General features: G+C 44.2%; 1 protein-coding gene across 1 annotated transcript in view; it reads left to right on the forward strand.

Annotated features, from left to right (window-relative positions):
• The window catches only part of TOM1L1 (target of myb1 like 1 membrane trafficking protein), a 202,183-nt gene that overhangs the window by 127,292 nt on the left and 59,599 nt on the right, over nt 1–15,292 (forward strand). Inside the window, exons 8-9 of the mRNA XM_088473337.1 lie at nt 10,662–10,795; nt 13,379–13,439. Of these exons, the coding sequence (XP_088329463.1) occupies nt 10,662–10,795; nt 13,379–13,439 (195 nt within the window). The remainder of the gene's footprint in view (nt 1–10,661; nt 10,796–13,378; nt 13,440–15,292) is intronic.

Raw genomic sequence — 15,292 nt, forward strand, 5'->3', positions numbered from 1 at the left:
TGAAGTACGACAGCAGTCATCCTGAAGCAAAACGTATAACTGAGGCCTTGACTGCTATGTTGGTGTTAGACGTGCGTCCGGTATCCGCCATTAGTGCAGTGGGATTTAGACAATTGATGGAGGTAGTGTGTCCCCGGTTCCAAATCCCGTCTAGATTCCACTTCACTAGGCAGGCGATACCGAGACTGTACAGAAACGACAGAAAAAGTGTCCTCAGTGTCCTGAAAAATGCCATTGTACACAATGTCCACTTAACCACGGACATGTGGACAAGTGGAACAGGGCAGACTAAGGACTATATGACTGTGACAGCCCACTGGGTAGATGTATCACCTTACGCAGCAACAGCAGCAGCGTCACCAGTAGCAGCATCTCAGAAACGCCAGCTCGTTACAAGGCAGGCTACGCTGTGTATCACCGGTTTCAGTAAGAGGCACACCGCCGACAACCTCTTAGAGAAACTGAGGGAAATCATCGCCCAGTGGCTTACCCCACTTAGACTCTCCTGGGGATTTGTGATATCTGACAACGCCACCAATATTGTGCGGGCATTACATCTGGGCAAATTCCAGCACGTCCCATGTTTTGCTCACACAATAAACTTGGTGGTGCAGAATTTTCTGAAAAGCGACAGGGGCGTGCAGGAGACGCTTTGGGTGGCCCGAAAAATTTCTGCCCACTTTCACCATTCAGCGACTGCGTGCCGAAGACTGGAGTGCCAGCAAACACTCTTGAACCTGCCCCGCCATCACCTGAAGCAAGAGGTTGTGACGCGGTGGAACTCAACCCTCTATATGCTTCAGAGGATGGAGGAGCAGCAAAAGGCCATACAAGCCTATACATCCACCTATGACATAGGCAAAGGAGGGGGTATGCACCTGACTCAAGCGCAGTGGAGAATGATTTCCGTGTTGTGCAAGGTTCTCCAGCCCTTCGAACTTGTCACACGTGAAGTCAGTTCAGACACTGCCAGCTTGAGTCAGGTCATTCCCCTCATCAGGCTTTTGCAGAAGCAGCTGGAGAAAGTGAAGGAGGAGCTAAGACGGAGCGATTCCGCTCGGCATGTGGGACTTGTGGATGAAGCCCTTCATTCGCTTTGCCAGGATTCCAGGGTGGTCAATCTGTTGAAATCAGACCACTACATTTTGGCCACCGTGCTTGATCCTAGGTTTAAAGCCTATGTGGTGTCTCTCTTTCCGGCCGACACAAGCCTGCAGAGGTGCAAAGACCTGCTGGTGAACACACTGTCAGCTGAAGCGGAACGTGACACGTCAACGGCTCCTTCTTCATTTTCTCCCGCAACTGGGGCTGCCAGGAAAAAACTTAGGTATCCTAAGCAACCCGCTGACGGTGATGCAGGGCAGGCAGGACCAAGTTTGGACATCTGGTCCGGACTGAAGGACCTGGCAACAATTTCTGACATGTCTACTGTCACTGCATATGATACTGTCACCATTGACAAAATGGTGGAGGATTACATCGGTGACAGCATCCAAGTAGGCATGTCAGACAGTCCATACCTGTACTGGCAGGAAAAAGAGGCAATTTGGAGGCCCCTGTACAAATTGGCTCTATTTTACCTGAGATGCCCCCCCTCCAGTGTGTACTCCGAAAGAGTGTTTAGTGCAGCCGGGAACCTTGTCAGAGAAAGGCGTAGGAGGTTGCTTCCACAGAATGTGGAGAAGATGATGTTCATCAAAATGAATTATCAGCTCTTCCAGGGAGACCAGCCTCCAGAAGGTACAGAGGGACCTGTGGTGGTGGATTCAAGTGGGGACGAGTTAATACTTTGTGAGGATGAGGATGTACACACTGAAGAGGGTGAGGAATCGGTGGATGAGGAGGATGAGGATGACATCTTGCCTCCGTAGAGCCAGTTTGTGCAGGGACACATTAATTGCCAGCTTGTTTTGTGGGGGCCCAAACGAACCAATCATTTCAGCCACAGTTGTGTGGCAGACCCTGGCGCTGAAATGATTGATTTGTTAAAGTGTGCATGTCCTGTTTATACAACATAAGGGTGGGTGGGAGGGCCCAAGGACAATTCCATCTTGCACCTCTTTTTTTTCTTTGCATTATGTACAGTTTGGGGCCTAGTTTTTCTAACTGCCATCCTGTCTGCCACTGCAGTGTCACTCCTAGATGGGTCACGTGTTTGTGCCGCCCACTCGTGTCGCTTAGCATAGTCATCCAGCTACCTCGGTGCAACCTTTTGGACATAAAAACACTATTGTGAGGTGTGAGGTGTTCAGAATAGACTGGAAATGAGTGGAAATTAAGGTTATTGAGGTTAATAATAGCATAGGAGCAGAAAAACCTACAAATTCTGTGATTTTAGCTGTTTTTATGCTTTTTTTAAAAAAATACAGATCCAAAACACAAAACCCAGAACCCAAAACACGGAAGGGTGGTTTTGGCAAAACCAATCCAGATCCAAAACACGAAGAAAGATCCAGATCCAAAATCAAAACACAAAACACGAAAAGTGGCCGGTGCACACCCCTAATAAAAATACATTCAGGTGGTGTATAAGGTGTAAATGAAACATACATTTTTAGGCTTGGGTTCCATCCCCACGATATCTCATTAGAGTATGTACAGGCAAATATTCCAAAATCCAAAAACATCTGAATTCCAAAACATTTCTGGTCCTAAGTATTTTGTATAAGGGATACTAAACCTGTACAATGTCCATAGCCAACAGTCTCACTCAATGCTAAGCCAGACAATATGGCATTTATGTATTAAACTGACATACAGGATTTCTTCTGTCCAGTTTTGTGTTCCTAACATATAAACAACATTTACTGTACATTGGTGGAATGGCTGAAACCCTGTAATTGGCTAAAGATCAGATTAGTGTGTGTACATCTATAGGCATGGGAGTCCCGGGATACAAACTTCTTTAATTGGAAACAGACCATATCCTCACGGTTTGATACTGCTGCCTTACCACAACTGATTATTTTACAATTAGGTCAGTCAGATGCATTGTTCTATGTATATCATGTACTTACAGATGTAGAGTGAAATCCTCTTTTCTCGCTGGATGATTATGCTGACATTGCGTAGCCCTTTGGAGAATCATTGTAATTATAAGAGAATGCCCTACCTTGTCCAAATAGCCTTTCACCCAAGTTCTAACATGCCCTCAAGACTCATCCCTTCATTCAAGCTACAACCTCTTCTCCTAGTTCTCAAGCCTCTACATTCTCTAGGTTGTAAGCATTTGCCAACAGTGCACTCTCTTATAATTTAATGTAATTATATATTTTACAGGTTGTACAGATGTGTCCTGCTACATCTTTGCTCCATATGCCATGTAGCGTGCCATGCTAGTCGCGCCTTGCCGTGGAGATGTATCTCGCAGCATGCTGCAGTAAGGCGCAATGTAACGTACTGAAGCCAGAGTGTGTAATACAACTTTCTGTTCACCAGATGTTGCTTTTTCTAAACTGCACAGCACATACGAGAAATAGCTAATGAAGCTTTTGTAGCGCCGTCTGCTGATTGGCTGACGGAACCTGTCATTCATTACACTATACAGTAGTACTGGACTGTGGAGCTTATTCAAACCTGGACGCTAAGCTGCGCTCTCACGCAGCTAAAAGGGGCCAGGTATGCAAATGCCACGATCTAACTGTCTGGTGAAAGGACGCTCTGTATGCCTTAGAGAGCGACGGCAGTTAGCGCACGCCGGATTATAAAGACGCCCACCTTTCTTTCATAGCACACGTCATCTCCAGGAAGTGTGTGATTAATCGGTGACAACAAGAGCCATCAGAGCTGCACGCAGCGCTTGAGGTAGACCCTACCCCACCACAAGCACTGCGAACACTGCAGACTGAAATACAACCAAGTGACGTGTATAATGATGCTTCTTTGCAAATTATGCACACCCATAAAACTCAGTTTTGACGGCCAGACACGCCTGCATTCGCAGCACCACTCCCCCGTTCACAAGCACCTTCCCCTGTTACAACCCACAAAGTAGTGGCCAGTCTGTGTACTACGAGCGCATGATTCCAGGCCGCAGTGACTGGTTCGCACATGTGTACTTTGACGCATATGCATGCGCAAATGTGCGATAATTGCCCATAGCGTGCGTTCGCAGCTTAGCGAATGGATCTGAATCAGGCCCTGTGTTTTTTCATGAATTAAACAATGGACAACAGTATATATATATTTTTTTTTTTTAAATCTTCACTACAGGATTAAAAATAAATAATTTGGTGTGTGAGTTCTGCCATTTATAAAAATACATATCTGTGTTGGCCAGAAGATGCACAACCAGCATTAAATAAAGATGGAGCAATACAAGTTCAATATTCTTAAGGAATGCTACTGAACTCAATACATTGCTCACAACTTCCCACCATCTGGCATTCTATGCTACTGTATGCCACCCAGCTGCATTTTACGCGAAACCACTATTGACATTGTACAGTATTGTACACTTTACCTGCTGTTAAATCGCACACGTCACATTCACATACACAACAGGTGTGACTCTCGATACGGCTGGTGTCTGTGGTCCATTGGTTAAGGTGAGCGCCTTACTGAGTGGGTGCCACGGGTTCGAGGCCAGGAAAGGTACATAGTCATTTTGGACATCTGTATTTTTTTCTTTTAAATCCTCACTACAAGATTAAACATTAATCACTTGGTGTGTGAGTTCTGTCATTTATAAAAATTCATATCTGTGTTGGCCAGAAGACGCATAAAAAGCATTAAATGAAGACAGAGCAATTCAAGTTCAATATTCTTAAGGAACTCTACTGAACTCAATACATTGCTCCCAACTTTCCATCCACCACCTGGCATTTCTATGCTACTGTATGCCACCCAGCTGCATTTTACGCTAACACCTATAACCTGAGCATCACTTGCCGTAAACACACATGGATAAATAACAAAGAACTGCAAGAGATTACTTTCATTACACAGACCACATACTGTATGCAGAATTTTATATTAAATAAAATAGTAGCTTGTTTTTCTGCAAGATTCTAAACAATATTGACAGAGAATAACCAAGATTGCCCTCCATTGCTAGCAAGTCATACATTTCTATGAATTGCATTCTATAGCAAGTGCTCCTTATACATATAATGCTCAACATACCCTAGTTACAACACTGGCCCACAGTACTGCCGCTTATACACATAATGCCCACAGCAGTAGTGTCCCTTACACAGTAGTAGTCCCCTTTATACACATCATGCCCACAGTAATAGTGCCCCTTATAGAATGCCCACAGTAGTAGTTACTGTTATGCAATGCTCATAGCAGTAGTGCCCCTTAATCAATGTCCACAGTAGTAGTGCCCCTTATACACATCATGCCCACAGTAATAGTGCCCCTTATACAATGCCAACAGTAGTAGTTCCTGTTAAGCAATGCTCATAGCAGTAGTGTCCCTTACATAATGCCCACAGTAATAGTGCTCCTTATACAATTCCCACAGTAGTAGTGCCCCTTAATCAATGTCCACAGTAGTAGTGCCCCTTACATATAATGACAGACAGACAACACTATACTTACCTTAATCCATGCTTCTGCGCCCATCACCACCTGACAGCTCCTCATGCTCGGCACTATGGGAGAGACATCACGTCTCTCCCTACACCTACTGCAGGAGCCGGAAGGCAGAGCTCAGCAGTGAGCTCCAGCTTCCAGCTGCAGGGAAGGAGCCGCCTGATGCCCACTGGTACCAAAATTTCAGGAGGCACCTGGCAAATGGAGAAGGCAGTGGTGGCGCCTCCCTGCATTGCAGAGCCTGCTAAATTTATCACGCCAGCCCTGGCTGAACAATAATATCACAGTGCAGTGCCCTGGTCACTGAAGAGGAGCTAGCATTTTGGTGTCACCACCTCGGAGGGTGACAACGGGTGCTGCCAGCACCCCCCTAGTGACACCACTGAGCTATTTAGCTTGGTATATTTTTCCTGAAAAGTGACTGACAATTTCCTCCTTCCATCTCATCCCTCCTTCCTTCTTTCCTCTTATATTTCCTTTCCCTCTTCCCTCCAATCTCTCCTTTCCTCCCTAACATCCATCCTTTCCTTTATTATCTCATCCCTCCTTTCTTCTTCCCTCTAATTCCTAATTTTCATTATTTCCTTCTGTCCATCCTTTCCTTTCATCCTGCCTTTCTTTTAGTCTCACTCATCTCTCCTTTATTTTGATTTTGCTCAACCCTCCTTTCATTCCTTGCTCTCATCAAGCCTTTCCTTTAATCCCTCCTTTCCTATTTACCTCTCATCACTCCTTTCCTTCTTTCCTCTCATCCCTCATTTTCTTCTCCCTCCTTTAATTTTTCCTCTTATCCCTCCTATTCTTTCATGACACCTTTCCTTTCTTCTCTCTCATCCCTACTTTCCTTCTTCCATCTAATCACTCTCTTATTCCTTCTTCCCTTTCATTTCACTTTTTCTTCCTTCATCACTTTTTTCCTTTCTTCCCTCTTTCCATTGCAAGAAATATTTTTTCAATAATCTACTTACTGTACAAATATTCCTTCCTTCTACCTCATCCTTTCATCCTATCTTTATTTCTCCGTCTCTTAGTGCCCTTCCATGGCCATCTCTTTTATTCCTCCCCTAGTTTATTTATCCCTCAGCCACACAGACAATCATTGCTTATCTGTGGTGACTGCAGACTGCTCGGTAGCCATGTAGAATTCACATTCTCTTATTAAAACACAGCTCCTGGCTCAGTATTAGCTCCTCTCTGCTGACAGAGACTGTAGATCAATGGTAGTTTCACTGCTTCGTCAGCTTACACAAGTCACTCTCACTTGCTGTGCCTCCAGGCGCTACAAATGAGAATGCAGGACAGGAATTCATACTTGAAGATTCTATTTACTCTGCCAGCATTGTCAGCAGCGAAACCTTCCCATTGTCAATTTTTATATCATGCAATCAGGATACAGACACAGAAAGGGGCTATAGGAATCATACGGTCCCATTAAATAATCTCAATTAATTATGTAACTAAAGTAAACCGTGCATAAGAGCAGTGTATAAGAACCTTTATTTTAAAGAAGTTGTATATAGCCACAGGATAAAATATATTATCTACATACTGACCATTTTATTCAGTTTACAATATTTTAATACACAGATATTTAATGTATAACATATTTACTGTACTGTATATTGGTTTACTTCTGATAGCCCCAGAGCCATACCTAGACACTTTGGTGCCTTGTGTCTGAAAGAGCATTGATGCTACCCCCCACACACACACACACATTATTTAAATAGGGACAGTGCACCCAGGAAGGTTCGCACCTAGAAAAGGGTGTGTTCTCGCAGGGAAGCGAAGGGGCCAAACAATGGTACCCCAAATTCAAATTATGCCACACAGTAGTGCCCCTCACACTAATGCCTCTAGGCACCACTGACAATTACATTGATTCCTGTATTAAGAATAAATATGATTTTTCCTATAAAACATTAATCATGCTGCTAGATCATAGCAGCAGGACTAGTGGGGGTTTTTTTCATTCTTTATTTATTTGATAATTGATTTTTTTTCCCTCCCCTCTGTGGCAGGTTGTAACTGGTCTGTACTTGCCTGCCTTTAATGATTCATAGGGTGAGTCCTGACAATGACACCACTCACCACCCGGTAGCCAATCTGTGAGCTCAGCCTTACTGTCTCCCTCACACACGAACATAGTAGTGACAGAGCGCCCTGTTGCGCCCACCGTCCAATGGGCTGCAGCTCCTCTATCAGCTATTTAGCAGTGCACTGCACTGTGGGAGAGATGTCATGATGTCTCTCCCTACTTTCTGTGCATGAGGCTGAGCCGAGGGGCGGATCTCCGGAGTGAGCAGCAGAGATTGCAGACTGCAAAAACATTGCAGCGGCCACTTGGCAGATGGAGATCGCAATTCCGCCTCAGAGCATCCTGCACTCTGTGCGGCGGCATCGGACACACCACCCTAGTTATAAACCTGGACAGCCCAGTTTAACATACGTTTCCTGTTGTTTTCAAACTGTCTAAAGTTTTTCGACATTCCCTTTATAAATCCAGGCACCACTTTTTTTATTATTATCCTTTATATGGTGCCACAAGGGTTCCGCAGCACCCAGCAAAGTACATAAACAGAAAAAGAATGAGCAAAACAAGAAAACAGTGACTAATTTACAGTGAAAGATATATCAGTACATGGACATGGTTTATAAACATAGCTGCATTAGTGGTCATAACACTCTAATAAGCAGCAGGGTGGCAGAAACCAAGGGTTAGTTGTCGTGGTAGAGCAAATTGAGTAGGTGAAGGAAAAGCACTAGAGGGAAGAGGCCCTGATTGTGAGAGCATACATTCTAAAGGGAAGGGCAGGGCTGAAACTAGAATTGAGTCATCCGGGACAAAGCAGTATTTTGCAGTAATTTGCCCCCCCCCCCAAAAAAAAAAAACAATACAAAAAACAAAACAAAAGGGTGTGTGGATTTGTGACAATGTAATGTCCCATATACATTATGCCACACTACGTAATGCCCCTTATAACATTATGCCACACAGTAATGCCCCTTACACATTATGCCACACAGTAATGCCCCTTCTAACACATTATGCCACACAGTAATGCCCCTTATAACACATAATGCCACAGTAATGTCACAGCATGCCCTGCACAGGTGCTACAGACACATTTAGTCGGGATGTAGTCAGGAAGCCGATGGTCTAAATGCCGACCACCGGCTTCCCGACTGTCAAATCCCGGCAAGGTACTAAAGACAGGTGTCGAAAACTCGACACCTGTAATTAGACCTACACAGGAAGACCGACGCCCGGCATATCGAACGAAGGCGCGGACAGTCGCGGGGGGGGGGGGATTGGGTTTTAGGGATCCTGGGGGAATTAGGGTTAGGCACTCCCCTGGGAGGGTAAGGTTTAGTCTAGGGAAGGGGGGGTTAGGGTTAGGCACCCCCAGGGGGAGGTTAGGGTTGGGCACCTCCCCAGAAGACTTAGGTTTAGGCTGCAGGGAAGGGGAGGGGTTAGGTTTAGGCACTTTATAGGGTGGTTAGGTTTAGGCACTTGGTGGGAGGTTAGGGTTAGGCACCCCTAAGGGAGGGTTAGGGTAGGGAGTCGGGTTAGCAGTACTTACCTTATTTAGCTAGTATTCAGGATCTTCACCTCTGTTGGACTTCCGCTGTCGGGATTTGAACCATGCAGCCGGCGGTAATACCTACTACACCCATTTAGTCTCCTCAAAAAAATAGATGTAATGTGCTCTCTATTTTTTGCAAATGCTCTGTACCTTCCTAGGGGCTACAATGAGGCAACCTGTGTATCCCAGGTGGTGGGGCTTACAGTGCATATTGAGACTTGTAGTTCGACAGCAGCCACAGGCTACAATTATGCATTATTAGATAATCAGATAATTAGGAAGTGGCCGTAGAGGTCGCACCCCCCTGCCCTGCCCAACTGGCTGATGTCCCCCTTCCCTGTGTTTCTGTCACTCTGTGCTGCTGTTCTCTCTTCGGCTCTAGGACATTTGCGGCTGTCTCTATCAATCTGGCGGAGACAACAGCAACATTGCTGCTGCTCTCCTTTTAACAAAAAAAAAGCAGAAACAACAGGGGAGACATGGACCCGTATACCCCCTAGATCCATGTATGACTGCAGTCATCCGGGCCCCCTTCGGCAGCCTGTCTAGTACCCCTCAAGTTCAGCGCCCGGGGGAAACTCCCATTCCACCCAGATCGATACGTCTGGGAGGGGCAGACAGACAGGGGTAATACAGATGGGGTAGACAGTAAGCAAGGAGCAGTGGGGTAGTTGAATGGCTTTGATGAAGAAGTGGGTCTTTAGAGCCTGTTTGAATATTTGTAGAGGTGGACAGTCCTATACACAGAGGGAGAGTATTCCAGAGGAAGGGTCTAATAGGCAGAGGGAGAGTATTCCAGAGGAAGGGTCTGATAGGCAGTGGGAGAGTATTCCAGAGGTAGAGAGCAGCTTCCACTTGTACATCTTAGTAGGGAATCGGTATGAAATACCGCCTGGCCAACAGCGCTGGAAATCCCGATAGTTGATAGGTAAGTATTGACTAACCTAACCCCCTAACCCTCCTTAGGGGTGCCTAACCCTAACCTCCCCCCCAAGTGCCTAACCCAAATCCCCCTCTAAGTGCCCAACCCTAACCCCCCCTTCCCCGCTGCCTAAACCTAAGTCCCCGGGTGGGTGCCTAACCGTAAGTCCCCCCTGGGGGTGCCTAACCCTAACCCTCCCTCCCCCTAGTGTAACCCTAACTCTCCCGGGGAGGTGCATAACCCTAAGTCCCCCCCGGGTGCCCTAAACCTTCCCCTTCCCCCCCCCTGCGGCTGTCTGCTCGCGGTGCCCGGCATCCCTTCGATCGGGATGCCGGGCGCCGGTCTCCTGGCGTCGGGGAAATGTCAGGCGTCTACATCTAGACGCCTGGCATTTCACCCTCGCAGGGATATGACAGTCGGGAAGCTGGCTGCCGGTATTAAGGCAGCCGGCTTCCCGATTGTATACCCTTAGTAGTATTAGACCTAAATACTTAACCAAATTTTCATTGTCACCACATACTTACATTTTTAACCTGTGACAATTACCATCAGAACAATCTGTATGTCGATATCATGTCACTCATTAAAGGCTTATTCTTATTGAAATATAACAGGAACTTCAGAAAGCATGCCAGGAAATGCAAGCGAGGATCTTAAAGCTTCTGGAAATTGTACAAAATGAGGATGTAATCATTGAACTGGTGCAAGTCAATGATGATTTGAATAATATTTTCCTCAGACACAAAAGGTAATATCAGTTTCCATTTGTACTATCTGCCCTTATGCAATTGACAGAAATTTACAACATGATTGAATATGTACCTATGCAAAAAATATTACCATTTTGGTTTTCACTTCTGTATCTGGTTCAATCTTCTGCTGGTGCACAATGTGAAACTAATAATAAAAAGTACAAATAGTTATTTTGCACTGGAACAATAGGAATCATTTTATTTAGAATTTTTTAAAAAAACTCACTAGCATTTAAGAGATTTTTTTTCCAACTTCTTTTGTTTGGCAGTTTTATATTTTATGCCAAGAAATTATGATTTAAACAAAACAAAATAAAAGAAAATGTTTATATAAACTAGGGGTGAGCGGGTTCAGATTTCTGAAATTATTTTCTGTGTTTGTGAATTGTGTGCACTGTGGCCGCACGTGCATCAACAAAGTAGCGCCAAGCGTGTGCCTGTGTCATAAGTAAAGGGCCAGCTGGCTCGTCTGTTAAAGGGTGGTGTTACCCCCAAAGTGCACTCCAAATAAAATAAATATTTTCTGTGTTTGTGAATCGTGTGCACTGTGGCTGCATGTGCATCAACAAAGGAGCAGCACCAAGCGTGCGCCTGTGTCCCATAAGCCTGTTAAAGGATGGGGTAACCCCCAAAGTGCACTCCACAAAAAATAAACAATTCTTTTTTTCTGTGCTTGTGTGCAAAATGTATGCGCAGTAGCCGCACGTGCATCAACACAGCAGCATCGCCAAGCATGCGCCTGTGTCATAAGTCAAGGGCCGGTTTGAACATCTGGTCCGGACTGAAGGACGTGCCAACAATGTCAATTTCTGACATGTCTACTGTCACTGCATATGATACTGTCACCACTGACAGAATGGTGGAGGAATTATTTTCTGTGTTTGTGAATTGTGTGCACTGTGGCTGCACGTGCATCAACAAAGGAGCAGCGCCAAGCGTGCACCTGTGTCATAAGTAAAGTGCCAGATGGCTTGTCCGTTAAAGGGTGCTGTAACCCCCAAAGTGCGCTCCACAAAAAATAAAAAATTATTTTATTTTTTTCTGGCTTTGTGAATTGTGTGGGCTGTAGCCGCACCTGCATCCTCAAAGCAGCAGTGACAAGCGTGTGTCTGTCTGTTAAAGGGTGGTGTAACCCTCAAAGTGCGCTCCACAAAAAATGTAAAAAAAAAAATGTTCTGTCTTTGTGAATTGTGTGGGCTGTAGCCGCACATGCATCCTCAAAGCAGCAGCGACAAGCGTGTGTCTGTCTGTTAAAGGATTACATCGGTGACAGCATCCAAGTAGGCATGTCAGACAGTCCGTACCTGTACTGGCAGGAAAAAGAGGCAATTTGGAGGCCCCTGTACAAACTGGCTCTATTTTACCTGAGTTGCCCCCCCTCCAGTGTGTACTCCGAAAGAGTGTTTAGTGCAGCCGGGAACCTTGTCAGCGAAAGGCGTAGGAGGTTGCTTCCACAAAATGTGGAGAAGATGATGTTCATAAAAATGAATTATCAACTCTTCCAGGGAGACCAGCCTCCAGAGGTGGTGGATTCCAGCGGGGACGAAGTAATACTCTGTGAGGATGAGGATGTACACAACACTGAAGAGGGTGAGGAATCAGTGGATGAGGACGACATCTTGCCTCCGTAGAGCCAGTTTGTGCAGGGACAGATTAATTGCCAGCTTGTTGCAGACTCTGGCGCAGAAATGATTGGTTTGTAAAAGTGTGCATGTCCTGTTTATACAACATAAGGGTGGGTGGGATGGCCCAAGGACAGTTCCATCTTGCACCTCTTTTTTTTCTTTGCATTATGTACTGTTTGGGGCCTAGTTTTTCAAACTGCCATCCTGTCTGCCACTGCAGTGTCACTCCTAGATGGGCTACGTGTTTGTGCTGCCCACTCGTGTCGCTTAGCATAGTCATCCAGCTACCTCGGTACAACCTTTTGGACATAAAAACACTATTGTGAGGTGTGAGGTGTTCAGAATAGACTGGAAATGAGTGGAAATTAAGGTTATTGAGGTTAATAATAGCATAGGAGCAGAAAAACCCACAAATTCTGTGATTTTAGCTGTTTTTATGCTTTTTTTCAAAAAAATACAGATCCAAAACACAAAACCCAGAACCCAAAACACGGAAGGGTGGTTTTGACAAAACCAATCCAGATCCAAAACACGAAGAAAGATCCAGATCCAAAACCAAAACACAAAACACGAAAAGTGGCCGGTGCACACCCCTAATATAAACAAGCTCAAGATCCTGATGCACACTTGTCATACTGCTATGTGTTTGAGTGCTTATATTATTTACCACATAAATATTGTTATTGATTTTTTTTTTTCCAATACAGAAGCATGCTAGCTTAATGTACTGAATGATGCACAATAGCTAAAGGTTAAGTAACGAATCTTGTGAGAGAGATGCTTATTAGTTTAATCTGTAAGTACTATAGTTCAGGACAATTTGCAAAAAGCAATCACATCATTGCAAAAAGCATTCACCCTTCCAGGCATTTTGCTTCATCTGTAGATTAGTATCTGAAATATTTAATTATGTTGATTATGGATTCAGTTACTTACAATTAATTTGTGTTTCAGGTATGCTCGCACTAGAGGTAACCAGACAGGGGAGACTATCAGACAGCATGATAGTCAGGCGGTAAGACATGAGGTTTTATTTGTTCATCCTATTGCTAATAATACTCTACCCTCTTGTGCTTCTCCTTACTTTACTTTCACCTACTTCTTACCCCCTGCCAGGGCACCTAACACTTGGGTTGCTTACACTCTGTTGCATATCTAGGTGTTATGGTCACTAAAGTAGCATTGTATATTATCCATGTCCTTGTCCTATTTTGTACTGTATGTCACTTGTCAAATTATTTGTTTATGTACTTTATAAGGTGCTGCCGAACACTTGTGGCACCATATAAATAAAGGATGATAATAATAATAATAATAATAATAATAATAATAATAATAATAATAATAATAATAATAGGGAACAGATGTGCCCATGGGAAAATTGGGACTTTAAGTTGGTTGTGGAAAATATTCTGAAAGTTGTTTCATGTTATAAATGGGGTCACATTATCAGTAGGCAGGGTCAAACCAACAGGCAGGGCATTATGTATGGCACCATGCCTCTGGAGTGGGAACGGTGTGTTTTTCTTTCAAGACAGTAATAGAGCATCCGCCAACCCATTTTACTTCATATACATTGGCAAAGCTTGAGCACAACTATTATTGGTACTGTATATTGGTATGTGGTAACCTTTTTTTGGGAGCAGAGCAGTGTACAGGGCAACATACCTCATATCACAATCCTGGCTAATTTCTCTCATATGCTAATAGTTTGTCTTGTGACTTACCTCTACTACCTGTTCTGTGGGTCAGGATATTCTGATTGCCTGGTCAGAATATTCTGATTGCCTGGAAAGTCTGCTCAGCATGCAGGCTGCAACACCTCCAGTGTGAGCATGAGACTGTGCTATTCCTTCCAGGATGATTGTTCACCTGAGAATTCTTCTGTCTGTGAAGTCTGCAGATTCCTGATTAGAACAGTGTTTGCAGTCCATGTAGTAGTACTGGACTTGAAATACAGAGATCATTAAGATGCATTTGCTCTCAATGCCTGCTATTCGCTTTACACTTCCACAGCATGTTAGTACTCAGACTGCACACAGGAGTTCCCACCAAAATCTCAGTATGGGCGCAGCCATGTTGGACTCAATCACCTGACTCTCCTCCACCACTCAGAGCGCTGCTTCCAAACCATAGCACAAACATTGAAAAAATCAGTCTCTCTTTCCCACCATCCATGTTCAACATATAATAGCATTCACATTTAGCAATTAAGCATGTTCTCCAATGATTCCTGATAATTAAATCCAGCAGTAAATACCATACACACACACATATCTCCCAACCATCCTACTTTTGGAAGAACAGTCTTATTTTTTTGGTCTGTTTGCCCACAATTCGCGACCAGTTTGGGTGCAGTTGCACTGCCACACACTGTGGAGACAGACAGAATGGTTAGTAAATACAGAACCTAGCTTGCCAATAAGACCCAGCTCACTCAGAACACAATGTTATACTGCTGTCTTTTACACCAATTTCCACACTGAATTAACCAAAATAGAAAAGGAAGCAAACAGATTAATCAGATTTACTAAGCCTTGGAGAGTGATAACGTACCAACCAATCAGCTTCTGTCATTTTTTAAACAGCCTGTAAACTGAAAGGAGCTGATTGGTTGGTACTTTCACTCTCCAAGGCTTAGTACATCTGCCCCAATTACTTAATTCAGGTTAATTCAAAGAGGAAATAATTGGGAAATAAGAGGAGACCAAAGTGTACAACAATTATGTTGCAAAGTGACATGGTGTTGAATAAAATTGGGCCATTCCTTTAATTAAGTGGTGGAAAATAGAGCAAGTGAGATCTGATACCTCATTCAACAGATGCCTTTATTGAGTAAGATTATATATTTTCTTTTTTGTGACATTT

This window comes from Taudactylus pleione, unplaced genomic scaffold (genome assembly GCF_031769625.1).
Source record: "Taudactylus pleione unplaced genomic scaffold, aTauple2 ptg000016l, whole genome shotgun sequence".
Taxonomy (NCBI): Eukaryota; Metazoa; Chordata; class Amphibia; order Anura; family Myobatrachidae; genus Taudactylus; species Taudactylus pleione.